At 42.4% G+C, this 26,753-nt stretch overlaps 1 protein-coding gene across 2 annotated transcripts in view; it reads right to left on the minus strand.

Annotated features, from left to right (window-relative positions):
* tmem135 (transmembrane protein 135) overlaps positions 1–26,753 on the minus strand; it is a 308,698-nt gene that overhangs the window by 159,615 nt on the left and 122,330 nt on the right. For both annotated transcript variants that reach the window (XM_033022460.1, XM_033022461.1), the window contains one exon: positions 14,520–14,585. In XM_033022460.1, the coding sequence (XP_032878351.1) occupies positions 14,520–14,585 (66 nt within the window). The remainder of the gene's footprint in view (positions 1–14,519; positions 14,586–26,753) is intronic.

Consider the following 26,753-nt stretch of genomic DNA (forward strand, 5'->3'; position numbering starts at 1 on the left):
ATATTTTCAGTTAAAGGAAAAATCTTTAATAAAATCTATAAAAGGATTCCAGGTCAGAGCGAAGTTTCTGCGGGCTTTGCACCGTTTATACCTGATCGTTTCCAAGGGTAAAAAGGATAACACCTCCTTTAACCACTGCAAAAAAGATGGAGCTTTTTTTGACTTCCAGTTGAAACAGTTCATTGGTTTTACTGATATTGAGAGCCAGGTTGTTGTGTGGGCACCATTTGGTCAATCGGTCAATCTCACTTCTATACTCTGACTCATCACCATCGTCCAACAACGGTGGTGTTGTCGGCAAACTTGAAGATGGAGTTCGCACTGTGTCTGCTACACAGTCATGAATATAGAGCAGGGGGCTGAGCACGCAGCCTTGAGGTGCTCCCGTCCTGATTGTTAATGAGGAGGAAGTGTTTCTGCCAATTCAAACAGACTGTGGTCTGTGGATGAGGAAGTCGAGGATCCAATTGCAGAGGGATGTGCAGACCCAGTTCCGTGAGCTTGGTAATCAACTTGGATGGGATGATGGTATTGAACGCCGATAAACATCTATAAACAACAGCCTATAAACAACAACAGGGATTCCCCACCGCCACCATAGATGAGGCTCGCACCAGGGTCTCATCCATACCCCGCAACACTGCTCTCTCTCCCCATCCCCGCACTCGCAACAAGGGCAGAGTCCCCCTAGTCCTCACCTTTCACCCCACAAGCCGGCAAATACAACAAATAATCCTCCGCCATTTTCGCCACCCCACCACTCGCCACATCTTCCCATCTCCCCCCATGTCTGCCTTCCACAAAGACCGCTCCCTCCACAACTCCCTTGTCAATTCTTCCATTCCCTCCCGTACCACCCCCTCCCCGGGCACTTTCCATTGCAACCGCAAGAAATGCAACACCTGTCCCTTCACCTCCCCCCTCGACTCCATTCAAGGACCCAAGCAGTCGTTCCAGGTGCGACAAAGGTTCACCTGTATCTCCTCCAACCTCATCTACTGCATCCGCTGCTCTAGATGTCAGCTGATTTACATCGGTGAGACTAAGCGGAGGTTGGGCGATCGTTTCGCCGAACACCTCTGCTCAGTCCGCAATAACCTACCTGAACTCCCGGTGGCTCAGCACTTCAACTCCCCCTCCCATTCCCAATTCGACCTCTCTGTCCTGGGTCTCCTTCATTGCCAGAGTGAGCAACACCGGAAATTGGAGGAACAGCACCTCATATTCCGCCTGGGTTGCTTGCGTCCGGATGGCATGAACATTGAATTCTCCCAATTTTGCTAGACCTTGCTGTCTCCTCCCCTTCCTTAACCCTCGAGCTGTCTCCTCCCATCCCCCCGCCCTCGGGCTCCTCCTCCTCCCTTTTTCCTTCCTTCTCCCCCCCACCCCCCATCAGTCTGAAGAAGGGTTTCGGCCCGAAACGTCGCCTATTTCCTTCGTTCCATAGATGCTGCTGCATCCGCTGAGTTTCTCCAGCATTTTTGTGTACCTTCGATCTTCCAGCATCTGCAGTTCCTTCTTGAACACAACAGCCTGATATAAGTGTTTTTATTGTCCAAGTGGTCCAGTGCGGAGTGGAGAGCCAGTGAGATCGCATCCTCCATTGAGCTGTTGTGACGGTAGGCTAACTGTAGTGGGTTGAGGTTCTTGTTGAGGTAGGAGTTGATATGCTCCATAACCAACTTCTCAAAGCACTTCATCACCACGGACGGTAGTGCCACTGGTCGATAGTCATTGAGGCACATCACCTTACTCTTCTTGGGCACCAGTATTATTGATGCCTTCTTAAAGCAGGTGGGAACCTCAGACCTCAGTAATGTGAGGTTGTAAATGTCCGCAAAAACTCCAGCCAGTTGGTCTGCACAGGTTTTGAGAACTCAACCGGGTATACCATCAGGTCCAGACACTTTACGAGGGTCCCCCTCCTGAACGATCTTCTGACGTCGGCCTCTGTAACTGTGACTGTAATACCATCAGGGTGTATGGGGGCTCGGGAAGGCACATCAGTGTTCTCCGATTCAGATTCAGATTCAGATTCAGATTCAACTTTAATTGTCATTGTCCGTGTACAGTACAGAGACAACGAAATGCATTTAGCATCCCCCTGGAAGAGCGACATAGCATATGATTTGAATAAATATTTACATTAGCATATATACAGACATAGTGTTTTTCCTGTGGGAGGAGTGTCCGGGGGGGGGGGGGTGATTGGCAGTCACCGAGGTACGTTGTTGAGTAGAGTGACAGCCGCCGGGAAGAAGCTGTTCCTGGACCTGCTGGTCCGGCAACGGAGAGACCTGTAGCGCCTCCCGGATGGTAGGAGGGTAAACAGTCCATGGTTGGGGTGAGAGCAGTCCTTGGCGATGCTGAGCGTGCTTAGAATGCATTGTGCTCGCCAGGGAGTGATGCTTCGCTGTCGCTTGAGCTGCCTCCTGATTTCGCCTTGTAGGAGGTGATGGCATTCAAGCCCTGCCACAGTTGCCGAACATCAGCTTGGAGTAGAGTTAGAAACTGAGAACACAACCCTGAGGCATGCCAGTGTTAAAGGTCAGGGTGAAGGATGCATTGTGACCAATTCTAACTGACTGAGGTCTGATGGTCAGGAAATTCAGATGCCAGTTGCAGATGGAGGCCTCAAGGCCAAGGTGCAGATGTTTAGGGATGAGTTTATTCAGTATAACAGTGTTGAAGGCTGAGATTTAGTCAATGTATAGCATCCTGGTGTAGGTGTTCTTATAGCCACCGTGATCTTGAGGTGAATGTAGTGCAAGATAGATGGCATCCTCTGTAGACCTATTTTTCTTGTACACAAATTGCAAGACTGGCACAAATGTGGACAATTACCAGTGTACCAAAGCACTTAATTATTATCGATCCTAGAGCTACTAGGGGGTAGTCATTGAGACAAAGCACCTTATATTTCTAGGTGACTCAAATGACAGTGGTTTCCTAGAAGTAGATGAGGACAGTAGATGTTGAAGTGAGAGGCTGAAGATGCCGGCAAAGCGTATAACCAGTTGATTAGCACACAATTTCAGAACCCGTCCAGGTACTCATACCGGGCCGACCACTTTCCAAGAGATTCACAGATCAGACCTCTGCCACAAAGATGTGTGGGACAGAGCCACGAGGGGACTGGGGAAACACCTGTGGAACTTTCCTTGCCTATTCAAAATAGGTGTAAAAGGCTTTGAGCTCATCCAGTAGCAATACATCATTGTCAGAGATCTCACCTGATTTCACCTCTACAGCTTCCTCTGGCAGCTCATTGCATATACCAGCACCTTCTGCACGAGGAAAGTACCACTCAGGTCCCTGTTAAATGGTTCTCTTCTCACCTGAAACACATGCCCTCTAGTTCTGGACTGATTTATCCTTGGAACCAACATGACCATTGCTTTTATGCATCACATGATTTTGTATACTTCTGCAAGGTCACCCCACAGCTTATTTCGTCCATGGAAAAGGTCTATCCAGTCTCTCCTTATAACTCAAGCCTTCAAGGCTCGGTAACATGCTGGTGAACTATATACACTTTTCCTTACACTACAAATGCATCTCTGAATTCATATTTCTTTCACATTACTCATACTCAGAATATTTATCCCATTGACTTGGTACAAGTCCTTACACACCCTCCCTTTTTGAGCCACATTGCAACTTATCATCTGATGAAACTCGACAAAAATGCGAGAAACATTGAATGTGAGCAGGTTGGCCAAAGTTGTACAAAGAAGAGTGAAATTAGTTCACTGTTAAACATGTAGCCAAAACTCTAACATGATTACTTCCAGCAAATATTCAGCATTCACTTCTACCAGAGGTCAATCAACAAAATATCTTTTTTTTTTTTTTGAAATATGCATTTTCCAGCATTTTCACTTTGAATGGATGTATCCCAAGAGTGTATAGTTTCATTCAAAGCTGAGCCTTTCAGTCTACAACACAGGGTTACAGAGGATGAACAATTCATTCCGTTTTTGCCCCTGCTCATATATAACTGAATTTGTAAAGCAAACCTCTGGGGTATTTCATAAATGTACTTTTCTTTGGTTCATGGTACGTTCATATTTTCTTTCTTCCACAGGAAGCATGTTAGTTTACCATGAGTGACAATTTACAGTATATTCAATATTCAAAGGTTAAACTCTAGCAAGACATACACTTCAGTTTGATATATAGCTGGACCTACCTTCCACAGAATACAACTAAGACTCTACCCCATGGGCTTAATATACAAGAAATTATCCAAAAGGGAATAGAAGACCAGAAATTAGAGACACCTCACAGGGTATTGGAAAAGAACTTTTGAACCCTTTGCAATAATAACATCTTTGTAAGTTGAAGGCGAGGGAAAATTGTATGGCTGGTATCACATCACTATTCACTACATTATATGTCTGTGAGTGATTATGCCTGGCATGCCCGTAGGCTGAAATCATTGAAAGTAATAGCATCCAAATGACACTAATTGTATTGAAAATGGAAGAGCAAGGTTTTACACCTCATTTTGGCCTATCACCCCTTCTTTCAGACATTGTTCGTGTAATGTACTTTATGAATCTTCGCTGTTCGGCTGACAATGTAATGCATTCCATAATTAGAAAAATTAACAGAATTCTACGAAACTTTAAAGGTTAAAAGCCTTTTACTTCTAGTGTCACAAGTACTTTCAGTAAAACTCAAGGATTTATGATTTTCAAGTTATCCACAAAAAAATCAGGAATAACTAAGTAATAAACTATTATATTTGGAAATCAGATTAATTACGTCAAATATATTTTCATTCACCTTTATAAACAATGGATTTAATAACAATGGCTTACCGTGCCCTCCATAATATTTGGGACAAAGACCCATCATTTATGTATTTGACTCTGTACTCCACAATTTGAGAATTACAACATTAAAAAAAAAATCACATGTTAACCACAAAGTGCACATTGTCAGATTTTATTAAAGGCAATTTTTACACATTTTGGTTTCACCATGTAGAAATTACAGCTGTGTTTATACATAGTCCCCCACATTTCAGGGCACCATAATGTTTGGGACACATGGCTTCACAGGTGTTTGTAATTGCTCAGGTGTGTTTAATTGCCTCCTTAATGCAGGTATAAGAGAGCTCTCAGCATCTAGTCTTTCCTCCAGTCTTTCCATCACCTTTGGAAACTTTTATTGCTGTTTATCAACATGAGGATCAAAGTTGTGCCAATTAAAGTCAAATAAGCCATTATGAGACTGAGAAACAAGAATAAAACTGTTAGAGACATCAGCCAAAATTTAGGCTTACCAAACTCAACTGTTTGGAACATTATTAAGAAGAAAGAGAGCACTGGTAAGCTTACTAATCGCAAAGGGACCGGCAGGCCAAGGAAGACCTCCACAGCTGATGACAAAATAATTCCATTATAATAAAGAAAAATCCCCAAACACCTGTCCGACAGATGAGAAACACTCTTCAGGAGTCAGGCGTGGATTTGTCAATGACCACTGTCCGCAGAAGACTTCATGAACAGAAATACAGAGGCTACACTGCAAGAAGTAAACCACTAGTTAGCCGCAAAAATAGGATGGCCAGGTTACAGTTTGCCAAGAAGTACTTAAAAGAGCAACCAGAGTTCTGGAAAAAGGTCTTGTGGACAGATGAGATGAAGATTAACTTATATTAGAGTGATGACAAGAGCAAAGTATGGAGGAGCGAAGGAACTACCCAAGATCCAAACTGCTGAAGGTACTGGTTCACTTATCTTCATTGATGATACAACTGCTGATGATGGAAGCATAATTAATTCTGAAGTGTATAGACACATCCCATCTGCTCAAGTTCAAATAAATACCTCAAAACTCATTGGCAGGCGGTTCATTCTACAGCAAGACAATGATCCCAAACAAACTGCTAAAGCAATAAAGGAGTTTTTCAAAGCTAAAAAATGGTGAATTCTTCAATGGCCAAGTCAATCACCCGATCTGAACACAATGTAGCATGCCTTTTATATGCTGAAGAGAAAACTGAAGGGGACTAGCCCCCAAAACAAGCATAAGCTAAAGATGGCTGCAATACAGGCATGGCAGAGCATCACCAGAGGACACCCAGCAACTGGTGATGTCCATGAATCGCAGACTTCAAGCAGTCATTGCATGCAAAGGATATGCAACAAAATACTAAACATTACTACTTTCATTTACCTGAAATTGCTGTGTCCCAAACATTATGGTGCCCTGAAATGGGGGGACTATGTATAAAGGTACACAAAAAAGCTGTAGAAACTCAGCGGGAGCAGCAGCATCTATGGAGCGAAGGAAATAGGCAACGTTTCGGGCTGAAATCCTTCTTCAGTCTGATGAAGGGTTTCGGCCCGAAACGTTGCCTATTTCCTTCGCTCCATAGATGCTGCTGCACCCGCTGAGTTTCTCCAGTTTTTTTGTGTACCTTCGATTATCCAGCATCTGCAGTTCCTTCTTGGACTATGTATAAATACTGCTGTAATGTCTACATGGTGAAACCAAAATGTATAAAAATGGCCTTTATTAAAATCTGACAATGTGCACTTTAACCACGTGATTTTTTGTCTATTACAAATCTCAAATTGTGGAGTAGAGGCAAATAAATAAATGATGGGTCTGTAGTCCTCCCTACAGCTCTCTATGCCAGTGAGACATGGAAAATCAATGTGAAGATGAAAAAGACATTGGATGCATTCCAACAATGCTGCTTGAGGAAGATCCTGAAGACTAGCTACAGAGACCACATCACAAACGAGGAGATCTACTGTGAAACTGCCAGCCAGGACATAGAGGGACGCAGGTTGAAATTTGCAGGACATGTACTCAGAATGTCACCAGAACGTGCACCTAAGATAGCAATGACATGACAGCCTGACGGAAGAAGGAAAAGAGGCGGTCCAAAACTCACATGGAGGCGAACATTCCAGAAGGATTTGGAAGCCAGGGACGCAAGCCTATCGAGAGTGGAAGATGTCGCACATAACCGAACAGAATGGCGAAAGCTTGCTGCCCAATGCACTCAACAGTGTGGGAGGAACTAAGTCTAAGTCTAATGTCCCAAACATTATGGAGGGCACTGTATAATGCTGTCAACTGATGGCTGGAGTAGGATTCCTATCATCAACATACAAATACTATTTTTTTTTAATCACAATATGTTGTTTTTACAAATATATTGTGAAAATTACTTCTGACTTATTCATCTCTACCTTATCACAATCATTAAAAATATGCACTGAATAACTCCAAATATTGAAGTGGAGAAGCACCTATCGCACTATGTAGTTATTGCAATACCACACAATGATGCGATGTAGAGAAACCCAAGAAGACTACTCAGTCCCCTGTGCCTATCCGGCCAATTAATCACATCATGGCTAATTTTTACCTCAACTCCATTTATTGGTCGTTGTTACATGTCCCTCACTGACCTTACCTGAACAAAAACCCTATGATGTAATTGTTGCATGTCTCACAGATCCAACGTCCACCTTTTGTGGTGGAGACAAAGGGTTCAACTACCGTTTGTCTAGAAATGCCTATTTAGAGAAAACTGCAACGGTTAAGAAAATAGCTTCAAGTAATTAAGAATATTTATTTTAAAAATACATGATTTCTTGTTTACTCAGCGATTAAAAGCATCCAGAAAGCAAACATTCAATGGTTGTACTCAATGTAATGTTCACAATCACAATTCACTCAAGCAAAAAACTGAAACAAGAACAACGAAGTAAGCTGAAGCTACAGAGAAAAAAATATTGTTAAGAGTATTCATTTGCATTTCACAAACAGGATTTTGTGAGATTACCATTAACATACATCCTTGTGGTATGTTTCTTCAAAACTATCTAACTTTACATGAGCGAAAGAATGGCTAGCAATTAACTGGCACATCTAAATGGCAAAGCTTATTGAAAATTCTGACAGCAAGAGATTAAACTTTTCATAACAAGTCATTAATCTGAAGCATTAACTGTTTTTAATCCCCAGATCCTGCCTGGCAAGGCGAGTATTTTCAGCTGTTTCTATCTTGATTTCAATTTGAAGCTACATAGATTCAACATTAATTCTGTGCCAATGCAAATGAGAAATTCACAGAAATTACTGGCTGTTTGAACTGTTGTGGAGAGGATCCCACGAGCTTAGTTGCTCAAATGCATGTAATAGATGAATGGCAATATCACAGCATATTTACAATCCATTGATATCCCCTGAAGTTTATTATTTTTTGAGCCATTAGACAATAGACAATAGGTGCAGGAGTAGGCCATTCGGCCCTTCGAGCCAGCACCGCCATTTAATGTGATTATGGGTGATCATCCCCAATCAGTACCCCGTTCCTGCCTTAGTCCCCCATATCCCCTGACTCCGCTATTTTTAAGAGCTCTAACTAGCTCTCTCTTGAAAGCATGCAGAGAATCTGCCTCCACCGCCCTCGGAGGCAGAGAATTCCACAGACTCACAACTCTCTGTGAGAAAACGTATATCCTCGTCTCCGTTCTAAATGGCTTACTCCTTACTCTTAAACTGTGGCCCCTGGTTCTGGACTCCCCCAACATCGGGAACATGTTTCCTGCCTCTAGCGTGTCCAAACCCGTAACAATCTTATATGTTTCAATGAGATACCCTCTCATCCTTCTAAACTCCAGAGTATAAAAACCCAGCTGCTCCATTCTCTCAGCATATGACAGTCCCGCCATCCCGGGAATTAACCTTGTAAACCTACGCTGCACTCCCTCAATAGCAAGAATGTCCTTCCTCAAATTAGGGGACCAAAACTGCACACAATACTCCAGGTGTGGTCTCACTAGGGTTCTGTACAACTGCAGAAAGACCTCTTTGCTCCTATATTCGACTCCTCTTGTTATAAAGGCCAACATGCCATTCGCTTTCTTCACTGCCTGCTGTACCTGCATGCTTACTTTCATAGACTGATGAACAAGGACCCCCAAATCCCGTTGTACTTCCCCTTTTCCCAACTTGACGCCATTTAGATAGTAATCTGCCTTCCAGTTTTTGCTACCAAAGTGGATAGCCTCACATTTATCTGCATTAAACTTCATCTGCCATGCATCTGCCCACTCCCCCAACCTGTCCAAGTCACCCTGCATTCTCATAGCATCCTCCTCACAGTTCACACTGCCACCCAGCTTTGTGTCATCTGCAAATTTGCTAATGTTACTTTGAATCCCTTCATCCAAATCATTAATGTATATTGTAAATAGCTGTGGTCCCAGCACCGAGCCTTGTGGTATCCCACTAGTCACTGCCCACTAGTCACTGCCTGCCATTCTGAAAGGGACCCGTTACTTCTAATATGATTTGCTCTCTTTCGCAGTCCTCCAGATGATCTACGGTGCCCTCCATAATGTTTGGGACAAAGACCCATCATTTATTTATTTGCCTCTGTACTCCACAATAGAAAAAATCACATGTGGTTAAAGTGAACATTGTCAGATTTCAATAAAGGCCATTTTTATACATTTTGGTTTCACCATGTAGAAATTACAGCAGTGTTTATACATAGTGCCCCCATTTCAGGGCACCGTAATGTTTGGGACACAGCAATGTCATGTAAATGAAAGTAGTCATGTTTAGTATTTTGTTGAATATCCTTTGCATACAATGACTGCTTGAAGTCTGCAATTCATGGACGTCAACAGTTGTTAGGTGTCTTCTCTGGTGATGCTCTGCCAGGCCTGTATTGCAGCCATCTTCAGCTTATGCTTGTTTTGGGGGCTAGTCCCCTTCTGTTTTCTCTTCAGCATATAAAAGGCATGCTCAATTGGGTTCAGATCGCTTGATTGACTTGGCCACTCAAGAATTGACCAGTTTTTAGCTTTGAAAAACTCCTTTGTTGCTTTAGCAGTATGTTTGGGATCATTGTCTTACTGCAGAATGAACCGTCAGCCAATTAGTTTTGTTTGAACTTGAGCAGATAGGATGTGTCTATACATAGAAACATAGAAAATAGGTGCAGGAGGAGGCCATTCGACCCTTCGAGCCAGCACCGCCATTCATTGTGACCATGTTTCACAGATGAGGTGGTATGCTTTGGATCTTGGGCAGTTCCTTCACTCCTCCATACTTTGCTCTTGCCATCACTCTGGTATAAGTTAATCTTCGTCTCATCTGTCCACATGACCTTTTTTCCAGAACTGCAATTGCTCTTTTAAGTACTTCTTGGCAAACTATATCCCGGCCATCCTATTTTTGTTTGCAAGTGGTTTGCATCTTGCAGTGTAGCCTCTGTATTTCTGTTCATTAAGTCTTCTGTGGACAGTGGTCATTGACAAATCCACACCTCACTCCTGAAGAGTGTTTCTGATCTGTCGGACAGGTGTTTGGGGATTTTTCTTTATTATAATGGAATTCTTCTGTCATCAGCTGTGGAGGTCGTCTTTGGTCTGCCAGTCCCTTTACAATTAGTAAGCTCACCCGTGCTCTCTTTCTTCTTAATGATGTTCCAAACAGTTGATTTTGGTTCGCTAAAGGTTTGGCTGATGTCTCTAACAGTTTCATTCTTGTTTCTCAGTCTCATAATGGCTTCTTTACTTTCATTGGCACAAGTTTAGTCTTCATGTTGATAAACAGCAATAAAAGTTTCCAAAGGTGATGGAAAGACTGGAGGAAAGACTAGGTGCTGAGAGCTCACTTATACCTGCATTAGGGAGGCAAGGAGGCATTAAACACACCTGAGCAATTACAAATGTGAAGCCATGTGTCCCAAACATTATGGTGCCCTGACATATGATGGGGGGGGGGGGACTATGTATAAACATAGCTGTAATAAAAAGACCCTATAATAACATCTGACAATGTGCACTTTAAACACATGTGATTTTTTTTTTCTATTACAAATCTCAAATTGTGGAGTACAGAGGCAAATAAATAAATGATGGGTCTTTGTACCAAACATTATGGAGGGCACTGTATTTGGCTCATTGGATGGGTACTAATTGCTGGCACAAGCAGCCTTACCTCCGCTCATTTTTTTGCCCCACCTTCTCCCTCCACCACAGATCATCATTCTCTCTTCACCAAATTCCTTGTGTCTGCAAGAGCTATTCTCTGCCCAAAAACATTCCTCTAAACTGTCATCCCAAAGTTCTTTACTGTACAAATTCATAATACGCCTAGCCCTTTCTCTCCAAAATATAATTTCCTCACAATCCAAATCATCCCCAATGTTTTCACCCACTTTTGTAACTCTCTTACCATTCTGCTTACCTTGTCACTTCTTGCTTCCATTTCCTCCACCCACAGTTCTCTTTGTCTCTCATCTCCAACATCCCACTTCCACGACCCAGTCATAATCTTTTTATTTCAGAGGTACTCTCTAAAATCTGATTTTCTTTTCTACTGCCATTGCATTTCTCATACCGCTTGGCCTTAAGCACATTCATCTGAATCGGGCTTAGTAATTAGAATCTGTCATACACAAAGAGTTGATAAAAACCTAGCCTTTTTTGAATTTATAGATTAAGATTTGAAACAATCATCAGGCCAGGCAGGTGATATATTATACCAGTCACATGTGAAAGTCGGTGAAGATTCACTGAACATAATTTACAAAAGGTATCTACATTTTGAAGAACATCAGCTCAGCATTGGTGATTTGTGATCTGAGTAGCAGTTGCATCATGGAAGAGGAGTGTTACTGGAAGCAGTCACACCCTTGTGTTAAATGTCGTCTGGATTTGGCTGGGGATTTAGCACAGCAGGATACAACTGCAATCAGGAAGGCATTCAACAGAGGATATCATGATGCAGAAATATCCACCTTTGACCAACAAGCTTAAGGTAGCAGCTGTCTGTTCAGATAATGGGCGATCAGAACACAGCCGCAGGAAGCCACCCAGAATGAGAAGGGAATGAGAAAAAGCTCTGAGGCATGGTACAGGATAGCAATATTAAGAGGCTAAATATTCTGCAATTGTGAATATGACGCCCAAATGCTGTGTTTCTGGCCCTATACCAGCAATAAATACATCTCCTTGGAGAACTTGGGAGTGGGAAAGAAAAAAATCCGGCTGGCATGGTCTATGTAGAAACCAAAGACATACGTAAAATTAAGAAGGGCAATGCAAGGAACTGCAGGTGATGGAATCTTCAGCAAAACAAAGTGTTAGAGTAACTCTGGCACAGGAACCATCTGTGGAGGGAACGAGTATGTGATGTTTTGGCTTGGGGCCCTTTTTCAAAAGAGTGTGTGAGAGACAGTCACATAAGAAACTGTGAAAGGAGAGCAAGCAGGCGTGGGGAGAGTGGCAGCCCTTCAGCCTCACTGACTCATGCGTGAGTGAGGATGCTCAGTACTCCCAGCTCTGCTCAGCTTTACCCGGCCCTCAAGTATTGTGGTTCAGTTGGGGGATGGAGGTGTTGAGGGTGAGGAAGGGACCCGGAAGTGCCCCATTCCCACCAGGCAAAGGTGCTTGCAGCTCTATACTACCCAGCAAATTCATCCCCATTCATTCCACCGGTCTTCCACAGACTCATTCGTAGTACAGGATGTCTATGTCAGGCATTTGCGACTTGGGAGGATCTGTAACAGGTCCATTTAAGGAAATGAAGGGCAAATGGAAAAAGATGGGGGGGGGGGGGGGGGTGGTATCCAGCGTGTGTAATGTGTGGATGAGAGGCGCCGACCTGTAGGGGGTATGGCTGCCTAGCCTGCAGCTGTCTGTTTTTCATTTCTTTTTTCTTATTTTTAGTTAGTTTAGTGTTTTGTTTTTTAAGGAGTTCTAGCTTTTTTATGTGTGGGGAGGGGGGGGGGGGAAGGGGGAAACTAATTTTCAGGGTCCCTACCTGGTCGGAGATGCAGCTTTTCTCCGGGCTGCACTTTCGACCCGTCCTCGCGGCCTACCAGCGGGCCTGGAGCGGCATTTCCTGAGGGGACCGCCTGGAGCCTCGGCATCAGCGGCGGCGGCTGCAGAGCTGCGGGTCCGAGGAGCGAGGGGACCGCCCGGAGCCTCGGTGGCGGCACCGGCACCGGCATCGGCGGCGGCGGCACCGGCACCGGCATCGGCGGCGGAGCTGCGGGTCTGAGGACGGCGGTGCAGCGCTGGAGCGCCATTGCGGGGCGGGCGGTGCCTTGCCTGGGTCGCTGAGCTGGAACTCCGGTGAGCTGGGTCCGTTGCGGAGCTGCGGGTCTGAGGAGCGGCTGCGGGCGGCGGCGCTGAACTTTCCATCGGGAGCCTGGGATCTCTCGACGAGATCGCCAGTTGAGCTCCATTCGGCGCGGCCTTGTCGGCTCCGGAAGCCACGGTCTCGAGTAGGGAGGCGGCCGTTCCAGGGTTCCCATGCCGCTGAGAGGATTCTCCCGACGCCGGAACATCATCACCCGGCGAGGACGGCCTGGAACATCGGGCCTCCGTAGAGGCAACTGTGGAGGCCTCAATAGGCCCGACTATGGGTGGACATTGGGGATGGGACTGGACTCTGTGCCTTCCCCCATAATGGGAACCATTGTGGGGGGATGTTTTTATGTTAAAGCTATTTATTATTGTTATGTTTGTATTCTTTTTTATGTGCTGCATTGGCAAAAGGAATTTCACTACATTTAGGTGTATGTGACAATAAATCAACCTTTGAACCTTTGGAATCAGGAGAACGGGCACGGAAATTGCTGATGGAGAGCTGGAGGGAAGGGTTTAGGAAAGGGAACAAAATGGCTGACCCAAAGTTTGATCAGGAGGTAAAAGAGAGAGGGAAACACAGTTTGTACAGGTTACCTGGAATAAGAACTTTTGACATTGATACCATTGGATGAAATACAAGATGCTGTCCTTTTAATTTGCATTGGGCCTCACCCAGGACGTGGAGACGGCATTCAATATGGGAATGTAAAAGTAGTTGAAATGATCTACTCAGCGGTGCTCAACCAAGTATAACCACGGCCTCAAGGCTGGGGATGTTGGCTTGGGAGAGGACAGTGATCTAGGTTGACTTATCTCGCTAAACAGGTCCCGACCCTGAAACATCCCATGTCCATTCCCTTCCCAAATGCTGCCTGACTTGCTGAGTTTCTCCAGCATATTGTGCTTTGCTTAAGGAAAGATGTAAATTTGTTCGGAACCGTTCAGAAAAGGATAACCTTGCTAAAACCTGGAATGGGCAGATTATACAGGCTATACGTGCGTCAACCTTAAGAAATTAGAATCAGAGAGGATTCAATCGAAACACATGATTTTGTGGGGTCTCAATATGGTGGACTTCAAAATGGCCTTCCCTCTTCCGGCAGAATCTGGAATGGCATTTTTTCCTCTCCCAATCATAATGCAAACACAGAAATAGATCAGGCAACTGATCAAAATCCTTAAAACTGAAAGGCCATTTCCAAGTTACCCAATTGCCATTTGCTAGATTATCCTTTATTCTCTTTTCGCCCATTCCTTCAATCTACTTGAATTTAACCTTCTGAATTAACAGTTAATAATGTAATGTATACTGTAGCAAATTACTCAATTAAAGTTTAAATAACAGTAGGCAAATATTGTATAAATTCTTACCTCCCCATGTTTAACTGGTGTGAGAAGACCCCTTGTTACAGCCATTCGAAATATACTTTCAGTTGCCTGTAAACAAAGAGTACAAAGGCTTGATGCTTAATGGGTACCATTTTGTAATAACGCACACAGCACGAAGTAGACATGTAAATCATGTAATAAAATGCTTTTTAATCCATTAATTAAACTGATTTTTGTTTTGAAATTATTTTCCTGGTAATCTGAAAAAAAACAGGATTTTGATTTTCTAAAGCTAGATCTGGTCCCGCAGAAGTATGGAAACAAGTTTCCTATTATCAAGTATTTAAATCCTTAAGTAAATTTCTCATCAGCCGTCAACAATGTTAAAATCTTCACTAACTCATTGTAATTTACCTGTAGAAATCTAAATGGAATTTTATCAAAAGAATTAAAGAACAGTACCAACGTCAAACAGACAAGGCCAAATTTTCCTGAACCGGGGCCGAACTAATAATTTTGTATCACTATTATCTAAAGGTGTTTTTATACCTTAAAAATTGTCAGATTTCCTGCATTTTACAGATTTTTTGATTTGGTTAGTTTAAGTAAAAATTGGAACTCTGAAGGTTTTGGGAGGGGAGAGGGGTTATGGAGGACAGGACCACAATACTTGGGGGAAGGGAACAGATGGCAGGGTGGCAAGAGGCAATACAATATTATATGCCAGCCATTAACTTGCTTAAACATGATAGAAGATCAATCTAAATTGAATTCACTAACCTACATAGTAGCAGACTCTGGATTTGTTTTCACCCATCTATTCTTCTACAGAATGTGAACATTAGTGGCAACCATTTACTGCCCCTCCCCCATCCTCACCACCACCCCCACTCCCCCCCCCCCCCCCCCCCCCCCCCCGCTCAAATTTTGTTACGGGCCTCCATAATTAATCACTTTGGTACTTTCCAAGAACTCGTTTTATTTTCTGTTTATGCAGTTCACTGCTACACAAACATTATGCTGCAGGTTTGAATAATGTTTATTTTGCCCGAAAATCTATTTAGGAAAAGTTGGATTTTAAGAAACATTTGAAAAAGTGCTCGCATTTCTAACAGGCCAAAACAATTCTCCACCAATATGTTGATTTTCTTTTAAAGATTCAGATACAGAATAGGTAACCAAAAGTTGTGACAATGTTGTGAACCTAATTAAAAGCACAATTTTCTGGCAGGCAATCATATTTCAACCTCAGTAAGGTGTGTTAATGTTCCTAAATACATTTGTAAGCAGTCCAAAACATACAATAATGTAAATTGAGGAAATCTGATTGTGATTTGCAATAAAATTTCATTATTAACTTTTCCAATTGCAGAATTCTATAGTACATACAAGGTCACAGAAAACATGATTACATCTCAAAGGCTACATTCCCAGATTTACGGAGGATGATTCATTGTCCTTAACTGTAACTAAAACATAGGCATCCTCACAGCTAAATACAGATGGTATATGAGCAGGACTCACACCAAGTAAATGCAGAAACTACAAAACAGAAGAACAATTGTTTTCTAGCAAATACGAGTAACATTACACAAGTAATTATACACCTGTCTGAGGGGAAAATTCTTCTATACAATGGCATGGAATTCTAATGGGGTTGTGGTGAATTCACTTAAATTATCCAACATCCATGGCAACCTCAAGCTCTATTTCTTCGACAAACCCACTGCAACAGAAGAGGGAGTACCCTACACAAGCTTTTGTACTCTTTGAAACTGCTTTCTTTCATCAGCCTCCCAACAACATTTTTAAGGATGTTTCAGCCAAACAGAAGAGTCTGTAAATCCAGTTAAGCCTCTTTTTCTATTGAGAATCACTGATGTGTGGACTTTTCTTTCTATACATGCAAGAGACCTTTTTAAATACACTGGTACTAATACAACCACATCGCATGTCAAACCTATTCAAATACATGCCAAATCTGCAGGCCTTGAATGGCTAGTATCACAGATTCTTGATAGAAACTGCACACTTGATGTGTTCTGTGTCACTAAGAAGATTAACACAAGTACAGCTTCCTTTCTGAAAAGGAAAAGAGGCGGCCACCTGGACCCATTATAGACTGACAAAGGAGAAACTTTAAACGATTGTGATAACTTCACTAGGTCAAAGTGAATAGCAAAGAAACACATGCAATAAACAATAAAACAAATCAATTGGCAATAAAACTTTCCTACACATCACAAGTGACATAATTAACCATTATTACGTCAAGCAACCTCAGATTTTCTTTCTTCTTATAGATACGTAAATTCATGGTTTCCTGATGCGAAAGGCAAAATAATTCTATAACACTACATGACATTGCAATGCCTTCTTTGTCGATAACCATTAGAAAATTGGCAAGACATGGAAAATGGAAACCTTGAAATGTAGTCATTCATAAGAAGATCTCAAAATGAACATGACTACATGGCGGCAGGTGGCGTAGCAGCAGAGTTGCTGCCTTACAGCACCAGATACCCGGATTTGATTTTGACTACAGGTGCTGTCCATACAGAGGTTGTACGTATTCTCCGTGACCTGTGTGGGTTTTCTCCAGGATCTCCGATTTCCTTCAAAGACGTACAGGTGAGTAGGTTAATTGGCTTGGTATAAGTATAATTATAAATTGTGCCTAGTGTGTAGCGTTAGCGTACGGAGATCACAGGTCAGCATGGACTCTGTATGCCATAGGGCCTGTTTCCGCACTGTATCTCAGAATCAGAATCACACTTTATTCGCTAAGTATGTTTTGCGACATACGAGGAATTTCATTGGCCAGGTCAGTCATACAATTAAAAGCAACAATCACTCAAAAACTCTAAATTAACTACATAGAAAAGTGTTATGCATTACAACTCTCATTCAGTAAAAAGCTTACATTTTCAGCAGTAAAGTAAAGTGTTTTCATTGAATAATCAAGAGCAAATAACCAAGAAACAGAGAAACAAAGAAAATAGGTGCAGTAGGCAATTTGTCCCTTCGAGCCATTCAATATGATCATGGCGGATCTTCCTTAATCAATACCAGTTCCTGCTTTTTCCCTATATCCCATGATTCCGTTAGCCCGAAGAGCTAAATCTAACTTCTGTGGCAGAGAAATCCACAGTTTCACAACTCTCTAGGTGAAAATGTTTTTTCTCATCTCAGTCCTAATTGGCCTACCCCTTATTCTTAAACTGTGACCCCTGGTTTAGGGCTCCCCAACATCGGGAATTTTTTTCCTGCATCTAGCCTGTCCAATCCCTTAAGAATTTTATAGATATCCTCTCATCCTTCTAAATTGCAGTGAATACAAGCCCAGTTGACCCATTCTTTCATCATATGTCATTCCCGCAATCCTGGGAATGAACCTGGTGAACCTACGTTTCACTCCCTCAATAGCAATAATGTCCTTCCTCAAGTTAGGAGACCAAAATTGCACACAATACTCCAGGTGCGGTCTCACCAGGGTCCTGTACAACTTCAGTAGGACCTCATTGCTCCTATACTCAAATCCTCTCGCTATGGCCAACATGCCATTTGCTTTCTTCACTTCCTGTTGTACCTGCATGCTTATTTCAGTGACTGAGTTGCACCTCCACTTTTCCTAATCTGACACCATTCATATAAATCTGCCTTCTTGTTCTTGCCACCAAAGTGGATAACATCACATTTATCCACATTATACTGCATCTGCCATGCATCTGCCCACTCACCCAATCTATCCGTCACCCTGCAGCTTCATAGCGTCCTCCTCACAGTTCACACTGCCACCCAGCTTTGTGTCATCCGCAAACTTGAAGATGTTACATTTAATTCCCTCATCTAAATCGTTAATACATCTTTTAAATAACTGGGGTCCAGCACTGAGCCTTGCGGCACCCCACTAGTCACTGCCTGCCATTCTGAAAAGGACCCGTTAATTCCTACTCTTTGCTTCCTGTCTGCCTACCAGTTCTCTATCCATGTCAACACCCTACCTTCAATACCATGAGCTCTAATTTTGCACACTAATCTCTTGTGTGGGACCTTGTCAAAGGCTTTTCGAAAGTCCAGATACACATCCACTGGCTCTCCCTTATCCATTCTACTTGATACATCCTCAAAACATTCCAGAACATTAGTCAAGCATGATTTCCCCCTCATAAATCCATGCTGACTGATCCCATCACTGCTTTCCAAATGTAAGGCTAACTGGTCTATAATTCCCCATTTTCTCTCTCCCTCCTTTCTTAAAAAGTGTAGTTACATTAGCTACCCTCCAGTCCACAGGAACTGATCCAGAGTCTATAGAACATTGGAAAATTATCACCAGTGCATCCACGATTTCTAGGGCCACCTCCTTAAGTACTCTGGGATGCAGACCATCAGGCCCTGAGGATTTATCTGCCTTTAGTCCGAACAGTTTTCCAAACATCATTTCCTGACTAATGTGGATTCCCTTCAGTTCCTCCCACCCACTAGATCCTCGGTCCCCTAGTATTTCTGGGAGATTGTTTGTGCCTTCCTTAGTGAAGACAGAACCAAAGTACTTGTTTAACTGGTCTGCCATTTCCTTGCTTCCCATTACAAATGCAACTGTTTCTGACTAAGGGACCTACATTTGTCTTCACTAATATGTGCCTCTTCACATATCTAAAGAGGCTTGTAGTCAGTTTTTATATTCCCCGCAGTTTTTATATTCCCCCTCCTAATTAACCCCTTTGTCTTCCTATGTTAAATTCTAAATTTCTCCCAGTCCTCCTGTTTGCTACTCTCTTGCCATTGCATCTCTTGAACCAACTCCACTTTCAGCAATGCTAATGTTACTCTAGCTCAATGTTTCCTTGCTCAACTGGCTCATTCTCTCATCCCGTATCTATATATCTACATAAGATATCAATGCTGTGACAAAACAGATTTTACAGCTTGCTCTGTATCTCAGGCATCGTGTTATTCCTTTACATTTGTGAATTGCTTTGCATGCTACTTAAATATCTAGGAGCTGAAATGTCATTACATTAACAAATCTATTTTCCTAACTGAATTTAAAGAGAGCTGCAAGGAAAAGCCTGGGAATTATAGACCAGTGAGCCTAACATCTGTTGTAGGCAAGTTATTGGAGAAGATTCTGATGGATAAAATATATATGCATTTGGATGGACAAAGGCTGATATGGGATAGTCAGCATGATTTTGTACATGGGAGATCATGTCTTACGAATCTGATTGAGCTTTTTGAAGAAGTAACCAAAACAGTTGTAGAGGATAAAGACATAGTCGTTATCAAAATGGATTTCAGCACGATATTTGGTAAGGTTCTGCAAGCTTAGATTGTATGGGATCCAGGGAGAGCTAGCCCACTGGATAGAGAATTGGCTTCATGGAAGGAAACAGAGGGTGATGGTGGAACATTGTTTTTCAGACTGAAAGCCTGTGACTAGTGGTGTGCCGCAGGGATCAGTGCTGGGGCCATTGCAGTTTGTGGTTATATATCAAATTATTTGGATGCAAATGTAGATGGCATGTACATTGTAGTAACTTTGCAATGACACTAAAGTGGGTGGTATCGAAGTAGTGAAGATGGTTATCAAAAAAGACCGCAGGATCTTGATCAGTTGCGCCAATGAGCTGCGGAATGGTTAGTGGAGTTTAAAGCAGTTAAGTATGAGGTTTTGCGTTTTGGGAAGTCAAACCAGAGCATGGCCTTCACAGTAAGCGACAAGGCCCTGGAGAGTGTAGTAGAGTAGTGGAATCTAGAAGTGCAGTATACAGTTCCCTGAAGGTGGCATCACAGATAGATAAGGTGGTCAAGAAGGCTTTTGGTACAGTGGCCTCTGATGTATAGTCAGCATGTCAACTATAGAGGATGGGATGTGATGTTACAGTTTTACAAGATATTGGAGTATTGTGTTCAGTTTTGGTCACTCTGCTGTAGAAAGAATGTTGTTACGCTGGGAAGAGTGTAGAGAGGATATATAAGAATGTTGCCATGACTTGAGGGCCTTGGCTATAAGGGAGAGGTTTAGGCAGGCTAGGATTCTATTCCTTTCAGCGCAGGAGGCTGAGTATAGAGGTGCTTATTGAGGTGCATAAGATCATGAGGTGAATAGACAGGGCAAAATCACTGCGTCTTTTATCCAGAGTAGGGGAATCAAGAACCAAACAGCATAGGTTTACGGTGAGAGGGGAAAGACTTAATCTGAGGGACAAATTGTTCACACAGGGTAGTTGAGGCAGGTGCTGTAGCAATATTTAAAAGACATTTGGACAGATACATGAATAGGAAAGATTTAGAGGAATATGGGCCAAACGTGCGCAGGTGGGAATCATGTACATCAGGCATCTTTGTCGGCATGGGCAAGTTGGGCCAAAAGGACTATTTTCATTCTGTATGACTCTCTTTATGACCCGATGAAGGATATTGAACGGAAATATCCCTCTGCTTTTTGAGGAAAGGATCTTTACTCTGTTAATATTTAATTACTATTGATATTATTTTCTTATGATTTCTATAAGCTATTTAAGTATAAGATGTTATCAATAGTAAAAGGTTGGCTTGCGATATAATAGGTCCCCTTAAAGGTCAGCATGACCAATTTTGCGTAGAGCTACAAGAGATGGGGAGATATTAGATGAATATTTCTCATTCGTTTTTACTGACATTGTGAAGTTTTAGATCAGATATGTTGCCAAAGAGGAGGTATTGGTGGTTTTAAACCATAATAAGGTGGATCAATCTCCAGGGCCTGACTATGTGCATCCTCGGCAGCAAGAGAGAAAATTGTAGAGGCTCTGGCAAAGATATTTGAATCATCTTTAGCCACAGGTGAAGTTCTGGAATACTGGAGGATGGCTAATGTTGTACTGTTAATTAAGATGGGCAGCAAGGACAAACCAGGGAATCATAGGCTGGCGAGCCTGACATCAATGGTGGGCAAGTTGTTGAGGGTATTCTTCAGGGTTGACTTTAGAAGAGGAAGGCTGTCGGTCCACAAACCTGTCTTCATCGACAGGTCGGCGGTGGAGAGAGTCAACATCTTCATGTTCCTGGGCATGCATGTCTCTGATGATCTGTCCTGGACCCAGCACATTGATGCAGTCATACAGAAAGCCCATCAATGCATCTACTTCCTTAGAAGATTGAGGATATTCAGTACATCAACAAATACTCACTTGAACTTCTACACATATATGGTAGCGAGCACACTGACTGGTTGCAACATGGCCTGGTTCAGAAATGAAGGAGATTACAAAAAGTGGTAAACACTGCCGGGTCCATCGTGGTACTGATCTCCCCACCATCGAAGGGATCTATCAGAGGCTCTGCCTCAAAAAGACAAACAGCATCATCAAGGACCCACATCACCCTTGCGTGCTCTCATTTCACTCCTGCCACTGGAAAAATGGTTTAGGAGTCTGAAACCCATGACCACCAGGTTCAGGAACAGCTTCATTCCAACAACCATCAGGCTATTGATCACTACAAACACTAACTAAACTCTGAACTATGAACTGTCTTGATTGCACTAAGGACTTCGGTTTATGTTTAGTTTTTTTGCACTATATATTTTTTTTTTATTTAAACTTTTTTTGTTTATTATGTTATTTGTGGCATACTATGTTTCCACATGTTTATGTTGCTGCAAGTAAGAATGTCATAGTACATATGACACAGACAGGTTAGGGATAATGAGCATGGCTTTATGCGTGTCAAATCACAAACTTGATAGGGTTTTTTTTAAAGAAGTCGCCAAGCGGATTCATGAGGGCAGGGCAGTGGACGCTGTCTATATGAACTTCAGCAAACCCTTTGAGAAACTTCCGCATGGTACTCTGTCTGGAAAGTTAGAGCACATGCAATCCAAGGCGAGCTAGCCAATCGAATTCAAAATTGCCTTGGAGGATGGAATCAAACGTAATTGTTGAGAGTTGCTTTCCTGATTGGAGTCCTGTGTTCACTGAAGAGCCACAGTGGTCGGTGTTGCTTGTTATCTACATTAATGATTTGGATGACCATATAGCTAACTTTGTTAGCAATTATCTTATGACACTAAAATTGGTGTCATAGTGGACAGTGAGGAACGACATCCAAGTATACACTAGGGTCCAGATCAGTTGAGAAGGTGGGCCAAGGAACGATAAATGGATTTTAACTCTGACAAATATAAAATGTTGCACTTTGGTATGTCAAAACAGGGCAGGGCTTGCACAGTAAATGGCATTGCTCTGAAGATAGTTGCAAAACAGAGAGATCTGGTAGTACAGGTGCATGGTTCCCTAAAAGTGGTGAGTCAGGTGGATGGTGTGGTGAAGAAGGTATTTGGCCTGCTTCCCTACATTAGGAAGGGTATTGAGTACAAACGTTGACACATCTGTTCACGGGCTTGAATTATAGGGAGAGATTGGATAGGCTCAGACTTGTTTTGTTTTTTATTTTATGAGGCTGAGGGGTGACCTTATTGAGGTAAGCAAGATCATGAGGGACATGGATAAAGTGAACATTTTAGAGTATTTTTCCAAAAGGGTAGAGGACTCTAATTCTAAAGGGCGCATGCTTATAGTGAGAGGGGAAACATTTAAGATGGACCACAGGAGCAACTTTGTCATTCAGATTCTGGAATGAACTGTTGTCAGATGGTTTTGACAACTATGGGCCAAATACATGCAAACGGGACTAGTACAGTATGTACAAGGTGGGCCGAACATCCCATTTCTGTGCGACATGGCTCTATGACTATATATTCAAGGTTTCAGCAGTTTAAGTTTTTGAAGTGCCCCTCGAATTTCACAAGTAAATTTTGGAACACACTTCATGATCTGAACTAATTTTGTGTTAAGATGAAAAGTGCCTGATGTAACCAGGGTATGTTTTAGGAATAATGGCTCCATTATCTTAAAGTATTGGTACAGAAATGCTGGCCAAAATGAATGGTAACATTCAAGTTTGCTTGGATGTAGCCAACTATATCCGGTCACTAGAGCTTGAACATGCTGAAAGATTGTTTCCTTACTGGTGAGAAAAATGATTCCAAATATAATTGAGTGCTTCAGCATGCTTGAGTAATAAGACACTATGCACATTTAATTTATTCTCTTCATATTTAATAAGGAATCATAAAATTTCCCATGTATACCAGCTGTACTGTAAAGTATATCCTCAACTAGTTTTCACCATTTAATGTTACTACTTTCACCAGCTCCACTTTCATTCATTCCAATCCTGAAAAATATCTATTTACATGAACATCAAAGATGTAAATAGTTGTCATGTGGCCTAAAGAATATACATCTTTATTCTATTTTGCCTTCTTCCCACATTGTAGTACATTTACAAATGCAAACAGCATTGACAAGTATACCTAGCATGCACTGCACAAACAGAATGGCTGCATATTTTAAGCAGTGGTCAAAAGAATAGCAAGGAAAAGGTGGGGCAGAGTCTGCATTCACATTTTCTGTTTCTTACAATAAATCAAACTGAATTACCATTTTCTGAAGGTTATCACACATTGGGGTTTTTTGTGCCATTGTCACGGGATCTTTAGTGAAACAAAACACAGTTGAGGGAACAGCAAATCCAACACCTTTTATGGTGGAGGAATAGAAAGCTATATATAGCACAGCTCAAGTGCAACATTACACTCAACCTCTCATTTACCCACTAAGTTAAGGGGCTGTTCCACTGCGGCGACCTAATTCACGAGTTAAGAAGAGTGTCTACGACCTTCAAGCTCGAGGGCACTCGCCTGGAAAACCTCGAGCTGACGTCATTAAGAAGAAAGAAGCACTGCTGATCTTACCAATCGCAAAGGGACTGGCAGGCCAGGGAAGACCTCCACAGCTGATGACAAACGAATTCTCACGATAATAAATAAAAATCCCCAAACACCTGTCCGACAGATCAGAAACACTCTTCAGGAGTCAGGTGTGGATTTGTCAATGACCACTGTCCGCAGAGGACTTCATGAACATAAATACAGAGGCTACTGCAAGATGTAAACCACTGATTTGCCGCAAAAATAGGATGGCAAGGTTACAGTTTGCCAAGAAGTACTTAAAAGAGCAACCACAGTTCAGGAAAAAGGTCTTGTGGACAGATGAGACGAAGATTAACTTATATCAGAGTGATGGCAAGAGCAAAGTATGGAGGAGAGAAGGAACTACCCAAGATCCAAAGCATACCACCTCATCTGTGAAACACGGTGGTGGGGGTGTTATGGCTTGGGCTTGTCTGGCTGCTGAAGGTACTGGCTCACTTATCTTCATTGATGATACAACTACTGATGGTAGTAACAAAATGAATTCTGAAGTGTATAGACACATCCTATCTGCTCAAATTCAAACAAATGCATCAAAACTCATTGGCCGGCGGTTCATTGTACAGCAAGACAATGATCCCTAACATACTGCTAATTAACAAGGGAGTTTTTCAAAGCTAAAAAATTGTCAATTCGTCAGTGGCCAAGTCAATCACAAAATCTGAACCCAATTAAGCATGCCTTTCATATGCTGAACAGAAAACTGAAGGGGACTAGCCCCCAAAACAAGCATAAGCTAAAGATGGCTGCAATACAGGCCTGGCAGAGCATCACCAAAGAAGACTGGTGATGTCCATGAATTGCAGACTTCAAGCAGTCATTGCTGCAAAGGATAAGCAACAACATAATAAACATGAACACTTTCATTTACATGACACTGCCATGTCCCAAATATTATGGTGCCCTGAAATGGGGGCACTATGTATAAACACCGCTGTGATTTCTACATGGTGAAAGCAAAATGTATAAAAATGCCCTTTATTAAAATCTGACAAAGTGCACTTTAACCACATGTGTTTTTTTCTATTACAAACCTCAAATTATGGAGTACGGAGGCAAATAAATAAATGTATATATATACATTATATATTAAAGGACTATTTATATTGAAGGCATCACCACACTATATAATTATTAATTACATATTTTAAATTGGTGCCTTGTTTTAGGTAATCTCTTGGGATTGAGGATGATTTGTTTCTACTTCAGGTTGCAGATAGACACAAAATGCTGGAGTAACTCAGCAGGTCAGACAGCATATCTAGAGAAAAGGAACAGGTGACGTTTCGGGTCAAGACCCTTCTTCAGACTGAGAGCCTTCTCAACCTGAAATGTCACCTATTCCTTTTCTCCAGAAAAGCTGCAAGACCTGCTAAGGTACTCCAGCATTTTGGGTCTACTTTCCGTGTAAACCAGCATCTGCAGTTCTTCCTACACATTGTATCACTGATTATATGGGGTTTGAGGTGCTAATGAGACTAATGTGGTAACTGTAGACTTCTGCAGATGAGCAAGGTGGACAAATGGGTAGTTTATGAGACAGTGCACTGTTTCTGCTGCTTGCACAGTGCTTTTGTGTGCTCCCAAACCATGACGTTAGGGCTCTCAATACCAGCCCAAATTGTCCTTCGTTCATGGATCAGGTATTCAGAGGATTGAGAGGGGATGCTGCATTTCCTCAATGAAAATTTGAGTACACTGAATTATAATCTCCCTTTGCCCTTTAATGTCCTCCAATGGTAGAATACAAAATGGACTGGCAGCGTCAGGAGTCTAGTACAGGAGTGAAAACTATGTGGCCAACCTGACAAAGCAACCAGAAATAGTGCTGCAGATGTTCACCTTAGAGGATGCTGACATTGCTTTGCTAATCCTGTTTGGAAGATTTTTCAGAACAGCATTGGTGATGGTTTTCCATTGTCTGTGTCTAACTAAATACGAGCACGTTTTGAAGATTTGGATCAATGATGAAGGAAGTATACAAACAATATTAAAATTGTTAGAAAAAAAATGATGAAAACAACAACAAGTGTAACTAAACAGCAGCAAATAAGCACTGAGTCTCACATCTGTCAACTGCCAAAGTTCATCGAAAAGTTGGTGACAGGGTGGCACCATACATGGCAGCCTCGCCAACAGCCCGTCTCGTCCCTTTCTTCTTTTGTTGTTTTTAGTCTGCTTTGACTTGTATGGTTTAGTTTTTGTTTTATGTGGGGGGTGGGGATTGGGAGAAACTATTTTTATCTCTTCCCTCGACGGAGATGCAACTTTTTCCGTATCGTATCTCCGTCCGCACTGCAGCCGTATCATCATGGAGCTGGCAGGCCCTTTGTTAGGGATCGGGTTCGGGAGCTCCAACCACAGGAGCTTCGACCGGCCCGATCGCGGGAGCTTCGTTCACCGACTACGGGAGCTTCGATCGCCCCGACTGGGGATGTTTCGATTTCCCCGAG

This window comes from Amblyraja radiata, chromosome 6 (assembly GCF_010909765.2).
Source record: "Amblyraja radiata isolate CabotCenter1 chromosome 6, sAmbRad1.1.pri, whole genome shotgun sequence".
NCBI lineage: Eukaryota > Metazoa > Chordata > Chondrichthyes > Rajiformes > Rajidae > Amblyraja > Amblyraja radiata.